The following is an 8,685-nucleotide window of genomic DNA, read 5'->3' as shown; positions in this document are numbered from 1 at the left end:
CAGAGACTCCAGTCTCAGGTTGTACTCTTGTAGGCGGCTCCCAGGGTTTATGGATGATATTATGTACAGATTGTTACCTGCTGTGAATCCCTGATGGATGTTCTTTTACTGAAGCTATTCTTCTCGCCTAGTCTACAGTATATAGGCTGTTTAGGGCTGGATGTGCACAACTACCTTTCTGTATGCTGTATATCGCCCCGTCGCATAGATTTCACCACACGCCCAGGAGGTCTTCTCAGATCCAGGGTTAGACAGATGTGGGGCAGTAACCCCGGATGTAGCTGTGGCCTCTCGCTGTCGTCTCTCAGGAAAGCCACTCTCTGTGGTTCCTCTCTTTTGCCTGCTCCCAACGTCTCAGCACTCCTAAACTCTACTTGACCTGCACACATACACGAACATGTCAATATGTAAAAAGTAAAAATATCTACAGCCCCTACCAGGGAGTATTAACACTGGAGCTCTTTAATTATGTTGTAAAGCCTGTTTTATTCAAAGTTGCCGAGCTTGTGGAACAAAACGACGGACTGTTTATCAGTTGGAGGGTTCTCATGTTGTTTGCCTTTTTTTTTTTTTTATGTTATGTAGCTCTGCTTTCCCTTAACCACCTGAGAGCTAAATTAAAAGCTGGTTGTTTTCTTTTGGTCGTTCTTTCTCTGAGGACAGATTAGTCTCAGAAAAGAACTCTAGAACAAGTTGCTACCGAGGCTAGCTGCCTTTGATATGGACTGTTTTTCGATTACAAGTGATAAGTTCTGTATACTAAGGAGAACTTCTTTACCACCGTGTTTAGCATGCATGTGGATATACCAGAGCTGAAATGAAGGTAATAAATATTTATATAATCTGAAATGAATCGTGGTTTGTTCTCTGGGTTTTTTTTTTTTTTTTCCAAGAAATGACATCTAATCGCATAATTCAGAGCTGTGGGGAAAGATTTTATTAGATTTTAAAGGTCAGATTCACTCAAAAGATTTGGAAACTCCACAGCACACACTGATTCTTTTTACATTAGTTCCAGATAAAACTGCTGACAGCACAGTTTTAATGCAAATACTTTGCTTATATTAGTTACTCAGCTCTGTTCATCTCCATTGCACTCGAGTGGAAAAATACCAGAGATATGTGTGCTGCACTTGAGAAATTATCAAAATCACTAAAAAGAAATTTTTTCCTGATATATAGAGAAATGCTGATGTTGAAGAGTCCAGCTGCTCTTAGAGCTTCTTCTTCCCCTGTGGGTGCAGCAGTCTCTGGATGAAGAAGCTACCTGAGGTCCCAGCAGCCGCATACAGTGGGGTCAGAGGAGTTGTTCAGGATGTTTTACAGTTTGTCCAACATCCTCCTCTCACCTACCTGCTTCACTGAGTCCAGAGGACAGCCCAGGATGCAGCTGGCCCTCTTTATCAGTTTGTCCACGACTTGACTAACTGCACGGATGAATACCACAAGAAGAAAGACAGAAAAATGTTTATATATATACATACACACACACACACACCCACACACACACACACACACATACACACAGAACTTACTACAGCTCAGGTCCAAATGAGGAGTGATAGTGATGGCACTAATTCCAGAGAACCTTCCCGATTGGCCAATCCAGGTGAAAGTGAACTTCGTTCTTCAGAGACGTGCTCCACCCTCTGGTTTCATCTAAGTGGAGGAGGAGGATGATCCCAAACACATGTCAAAGTAGAAGACCAAGGAGTGCTGACCGTCGTGGACCTTCCTCCAGGGTCCGTGCACATTGATGGACACTAACAAAGACAAACATTCCTGACATCCAGTAGCTCTTTTACTGGGACAACATGAGTTATCAGGTTTGAAGTCCCTGCTGCAGTCCATGCAGCTCAGGGGTTGGGGTCATTAAAACAAAGGAACCAAGCAGAAGTCAGTTATATAAACTTGTTATGCTGATACTTTTATCTGTAACAACGCATTTTGTAATAATTTGAAAAAAAAAAGGAAAACAGAAGTATTTATTCATTCAGTTAGAGGTTTTATCATCATGTGAAGTAGATGGAAGTGCTACTTTTCTTACCAGGTCTTCAAAGTTGTCACAGATCTTTAACCCTCTATTGCTTAGTGTTGCCCTGTACATTAACAATTACTGTGTCTCAGTTTTACAATGTTTTCTATGTTTTTACAGTTTTATTATGAAAATCTTAATCTGAATCTACAAATATTTCATGACATTACATATCCATGAAATTCTCTTTGCCTCTTCCTCTTCTATGGACACTGTGCAGGTCATGGTCTGAGGTCAGGTCTCTAAGAACTTTGGGAACAATTCCTTCAAAGAAATGTTATATTGAAATTATAATTTAAACCAATTATAATTAATTATATTTTTATATAGATGTCAAATGGAAACTATGTGTGAGTATGGATGTTTACTGCGTGCATTCAACCTAATGGAGTGTAATTAAATTACATAGACTTTGTCTACAAGGATTCATCACAATATTCATTTTATTTATATTTCAGACAAGTTTCAAATAGTACAAAATAAAGTAAAATGATATTCATTTGACTGTATAAACATGTATAACATGGCAGGGGCCGAGCTGGAGTCATTGACATCGGTGGCAGATGCAAGGACATTGAACAAACTCCGGTCCATCATGAACAATGTCCACCACCCTCTACACAACACCATAGTCAGGAAGAGAAGTGTGTCTATCTATCTATCAATCTATCAATCAATCAATCAATCTATCTATCTATCTATCTATCTATCTATCTATCTATCTATCTATCTATCTATCTATCTATCTATCTATCTATCTATCTATCATCTAAGTAATAAAAACACATTAAAACATTGTCAGCAAGTAATAATTCATACAATACAGGGCTAAGTTAGACAACCAATTCTAGGTATTAAGATCATGAGTCTAAGTCCTCCCAGTGCACAGTAAATCTTCTCAGGACTGATAATCTAAAAATTTAGGTCACTTTGTCACAACATGGACGTGACCTCTGTGTCGTACTTTGATGCAGAGATGCAGAGCGTGTCTACACTGAGTATGCTTCAGAATAACCAGTTTGCTTTACAACTCTTCTGTTGTCTGTCTAGGTTCTCAGTCATCCAGGTCATGGTATTTTCAATAAAAACTAGCTGAAACAAGGGACACTGGACTTCCTTGAAGACGTTTCATCCAAGTAGCTTCTTCAGTTCTTACAGACTGGTGGGGAGACGGGGTTTAAATAGGAACATCTGTAGCATCTGCAACACCTACAGATGTTCTTATTCAACACCCCAACTCCCCAGTCTTTTAGAACTGAAGGAGCTACTTGGATGAAATGTCTTCAAGAAATTCTACAGGTCCAGTGTCCCTTGTTTCAGCTTGTATTTTGGAAATGTATGACACACAACCTTGACATTTAACAGCAGCCTGTTGTGAAAAGTGACTTCCCATGTGGTTGCAACAGCTGGTACAACTTATTTATGGTTACACATACATTACCACTTCCGCATTTTCATACCAAGCGCATACCCAGCCGACCACTGAAGATGTGTTTTGTGGTGCCGTTCCTCCCAGTTTTCTAAAAGCTGGTGCATTTAATCTTAAGTCAAACTTGTTCATTTGCATGCGGTAACCCAAAAATCAGCTGTCTCAATCAAAATGCGCCAACCACCTGTAAGCATGACAAGATCAAATCATTAGTTGTTGACCCAACTGTCCAGGTCCTGGTAGACCTTCCTAGCGGGTAAGCTGGGATACTTGATGCAGATCTGACACAACCTTTCTCTCCAGTCAGTGTAGGTTTTGATTCTGTGGGTGCGGTGCCACTGGAAATATTCTTCGTAGACCGTCTTGTTTACAGCCACATATTTCAGATGGGCAGCCAGATCGGCTGTGCTCTTGAAATCAGCAACGTGAATAAAGGAATGAGGGGGAGCCACAGCTTCGTAGGTGGCCCTGCTGGGGCCAAGAACCACTGGTATGGCACCTGCTTGTAAAGCGTTCCTCCAGAACTTCTCGCTGATGTAGTCCTTCGCCTCTGAGTTCTCGAAAGACAGGTAAAACATACAGTTTGAGATGATGGGCAACAGCTTCTTGTTTAGCAGAGGTTTCTTTTTCCACTGGCCATAAACCTCTATGCGGATGTGCTTCTTTAGACTTTGGTAAATAGCCGCCCGAGTCTGCTGAGGCTTGTATTTGCTGACCACCCAGCTGACGAGGCAGGAGCGAGTTGAGGGAACCTGGACGGCACGCTCATCACCTCCTACCAGTGTCTTCCCATAAGGGATGGATATGTCTGCATCCTTCCTGTAGCTCATTGTCCAGTTGAAGAGGCCGTTGAGCTGTGTGAGGTTTGCGTTGTTGACAGGAGGCTCCAAGGACAGCCACACCCACCGCTGGGAGGCCGGGCGATGCAGGTGCAGGGGCAGGGATGACAGACCCCTGCTCAGCTCCTGGTGGTGGAACACAACCACGTCAGCGTCAGAGAAGGCAGAGGTGTTGTCAGTGAGGACACAGCGGCTGATGTTGTACATCTTGAGGCATTTGTCGCCGTCGAGACTGTAGGGGCGGCCGAATGGCCAGTGCCACAGCAGGATGGTGACGGTTCTCTGAGGATGATGCTGTTGCACACTCTGCTTCTGCTCCAACAAGTTGTAGTAAAACAGGGGTAAGAGGGAGCTAACGAGTAGGAGAAGAAGGAGGGCTCTGGATCCAAGTGTTGTCATGGTAGCTGGGTGTATTCCAGGTTAAAAGGGCACAGATCACTGGCATGGAACATTAGAAAGGAAGGAAGGGTAGATCAGAGACATTTTTTCACATGTTGTCCTCAGAGCAGGAACTGCAGAAGGCACTGTGTCAACATCAAACACATCTGCTGCAGACTACGTTCCATTGTATTTGCACTCAAATCAGATAAGAGTCCTGACTACATTTGTCAGCTGGCTAACATTCTTTATCACAAATTATTTAAAGCTGAACTATGGTTCTGCAATGGTCATTTTGTTCTAATATGATTTTTGAGAATATGTTGTCCATAAACAGCCCTTAAGTCGATTAGAAATCAGAAAAACTCTGTCAGAGCATTTGCAGAAATCCATGCTGCTGCCCCTCTCACTCTTTCACTGTCTTCCTGTTCAACATTCTGCTTCATGCCTGTTCTCTTTAGGATTTCGTCATGAATGTTGCACAGTTATGCTGTAACTGCTCAAAAAATGTTTAAGGTTTCAGCCTTTTTTTTTTTTTTTTTTTTTTTTTAAATACAATTTTGCAAACCATCAAATAATTCAAACTGGTGGCCTATCGAGATTGATTCGGACTAAGGGGTCTTCGATCATTAGTTTCAAGTGAAACTGTTTGTCGTTACCAGTAATAAATTTGTTTCTGACCTTGTGATATTCTAGCATTGTGTGGGTTGATGATGAGGCGTATTGTAAAATGAAACTGGCACAGCAGAAGTTTTCTCTTGAGACACACCCTGCTAGCTGGGTACAACACAGCGGCAAACTGGCTTCAGAGCAGAGCACAGATAAGATTCAAAATGAAAATTCTAGATGGATTACTAGTAAGACCAGACTTCGACACCGTTTTCAGCAACATCTGCAGCGGCATTCCCTGAACTATGAATTTCTAAACCAGCCCAATGAAATAAAAGTAAGGTTGGCAGAAAAGTTGCCACTTACCTGTGATAAAGGCATCAAACAGTCTGCTGCCTGTCCCCCTGCGCATCTCATATAGGAAATCCTGCCCATGCAATTTTTTTGACTCATCTCTTACTTGACACTTCATTCACGCGCAGAACTTCCCACAGAGTGACGGTTGGCTTAAAACACAACCAGTGGTCAGCAGAAATGAGAAGTAGCAGTATCATTATATTACAATTATAAATGAGCATTCAATGAGAAATCTGAATGAATATAATTATTATTCAGTTAATAATCAGCTGATACATTGAGTGCGGATTTGTTTTTGTTCATTTTTTTTAATTCTCATATTGATGTGGATAGCCGTTAGAGGTGATAAACCCCCCACCCGCCACCACACCCAAACACCTGCCACCCATTCTCATTACCTGCAAAACTGCTCATGTTCTGTTTGAATATGCACAGCCACCTGTGGCAAGGCAGAGATGTTACCACTGTTGATTTTAGATTGATCAACCACAAGCTGGTCTTCCTCTTCCTGTTCTTGCAGCTCTGCAGAGGCAAGGGGCCCGAGGTTATGTGGCTTCTGTAGGCACCGACCGCATTCTAACTGTCTCAACGAGGAGTTTCGCCCTCAGCCTCCCCGCGCAGGTTTGGTTTTGCGATGCAAAATCTGTGGCTCCGACTCCCACACTGTCCCTGCTGAATTAGCATTCTGCGCTACGTTGACTCACACTTTTAAGATTTGTTTCATGAGTTTCTGAGCTTACTAATATTAAGACAGTGTAGAAAGAGCCAAAAGTTGGATGAACATTCCTCCTGGTACAATTTATGATGAATTCAGTTCAGTTTGCTTTTATTTATATACCATCATTAGCCATTCAAATAGCCATTCAAATTGTCCCAAGACTCTCCACAGAACCCAGGACTTTTAACAGGAAGAGGCAGAACCCAGCTCATAAAGGGGGGCTTACCTGCTACCAGTTAGAGAGAGAGAGAAGAGGAGGAGAAAAGAGCAGGAGGAATATCTGAATAAAACGTACGTGCATCATTTAAACATGGTGCAGACAGGACTGGATGGAGCTAGCATTCAGAATATTCACTGGAGAAAGGTTTAGTGGGTATACAGTGTACTCAGAGAGTTACTGTTATATGAACAAGAGCACAGGGACATTAAACTGTCAGTGACATTAGCAGCTCTTTTACAGGTGACCTGGCTTCTACGATTTCTGAATGTAAGAGGAATCATAAAACAGGCTGGAGAATGATACATTCAGGTAGGAGTGGACAACTGTAAGCCATGAACAGTGGGCAGCTTGGTGAGGGCCAGGACCACAGATGAGTAGCATGGAGCACACAAGAAGATGGAGGAGGAAGAGAGATGGAGAGAGTGACACACAGCTAATAACATGCTTTACAATAGTAGAACACTATAGCTGCCAGCAGCATAACTAAGGGATGGTTCAGTCCAGCCCTAACTATAAGCTTGATCAAAAAGGAAGGTCTTAAGCCTGACCTTAAAAGTAGAGAGGGTGTCTGCCTCCTGAACCCAAATTGGGAGCTGGTTCTACAGGAGAGGAGCCTGATAGCTGAAAGCTCTACCTCCCATTCTAACTTGACTCATATCCACAAAGACTAAAATGCATCAGTTCACACTACAGGGTGACAGGAGGCAGCGCTGGCAGTGACTCCCAGAGGAGTAATATGATATATTGTTCATGGCTTACTAATACTTCCAAAAAGAGTTTAGTATTCTGTCATAATGGTGTTGATATTACATGCGTGAGTATGGTACTGAACGTAGGTTATTACCAGGCATCACTTCACTTTCCGTTAACAGTTTTTTTCAGTCGCTAACAAGCGTTGGTCCAACCAGTTGTCACATTTTCAAAACTCTAAACACAATTAGCACAGCATCGGCCTTTTGTGGCCATACCATTCACACAATATGCAGTCAGTGAACACATTTCCACAATGCTTACATTTTCTTACAGTTTTTTCCAATTGCTTAAACACAATTTTGCAAACTAGGCTGGTTTTATCAAAATACTAACACAATTCACCAAACCACTCACCCAAACTACAAAATACCTCATATATCCCGCAAAATGAAGCACTTCAACCAAAATCAATCTTTTGCACCAGATGGCACACACTTCATTCGTATTACAGATTTTTGTCTAACCAACTACACACTGTTGGGCATAATGAAAAGCACTCTCATCTTTAGTATGCTTTGCCATAATGCTAACATAGTTCAAACTGTAGAGAATTCTTCAGATTGTTCACATGCACAGAAATATTTGCAGATACACACACGTGCTATTGAAATATTTATTTTTTTATTTTTCACCAAACAAGTCAGTGCAACATATGCACAGCAGATATATTTATATTGGAGTGAACTAAAATGTGCTCACAAAACAGTAAGCTGAAAAATACAATTGCAGAAAAAATTAAAAAAAAAAATAAAGAGGAAAGCAAAATAATTAGACAATTAGGTATGGCCACAACACCCCGTCAACATTGCACTCTCACCCTCCCTCTTCCTCTTCCTGTCTCAGCAATGTCTTCCATCGTTGTTGTAAAAGAAAAAAAGATGCTCACCTGTGGTCTTTTATTGCTTACTTCCTGATTGAAGTGTTAACAATTACATAACACCTGTTTGGCCAGGTGGCACATATAGTGGCCAATGAGCTCATGTAGTGCGTCATTTTAAATGGCAGTGTTTTGAAATCGCAAACATGTGACTTTATGTCAGATTGTTGTGTCTTATGCAGAGAACCGCGTTCAGTTAACCTTAAAAAGTGCCATTTCGAATTGCAAAATGTGTGTAAAGCAGTAAACAGTATTTCTACTGTACCTCCTGTAGTAAACAGTAAAGGAAAAAAAAATGATTTGCTTTTTACTGGAATGCTTCTGAATGTGAACATTACATGTGGACATACAGTTCCCAACCAAGAAATTTAGTGTAAAAAACGGTAGATTGCATGTTTTGCATGCAAATACCTGTAAAACTGAAACATAAACATCTATGCAGTTTTTGTAATGTCAACAATAGCCAGTAT

General features: G+C 41.4%; 1 protein-coding gene across 1 annotated transcript; it reads right to left on the bottom strand.

The window, feature by feature from the left end:
• Window positions 1-2,550: 2,550 nt before the first annotated feature.
• LOC311492527 (alpha-(1,3)-fucosyltransferase 7-like) lies at window positions 2,551-5,705 on the bottom strand. The gene is made up of 2 exons (XM_084550817.1): window positions 5,657-5,705; window positions 2,551-4,741 (listed from the first exon to the last, which is right to left on the bottom strand). The coding sequence occupies exon 2, from the start codon at window positions 4,700-4,702 to the stop codon at window positions 3,674-3,676; it is 1,029 nt and encodes a 342-aa protein (XP_084406943.1). The 5' UTR covers window positions 4,703-4,741; window positions 5,657-5,705; the 3' UTR covers window positions 2,551-3,673.
• Window positions 5,706-8,685: the final 2,980 nt, after the last annotated feature.

The sequence above is a fragment of the Chelon labrosus genome, assembly GCF_963514085.1.
Source record: "Chelon labrosus genome assembly, chromosome: 9".
Taxonomy (NCBI): domain Eukaryota; kingdom Metazoa; phylum Chordata; class Actinopteri; order Mugiliformes; family Mugilidae; genus Chelon; species Chelon labrosus.
Note: the sequence above shows the minus strand (reverse complement) of the source record. Positions and strands in the feature narration are given on the sequence as shown.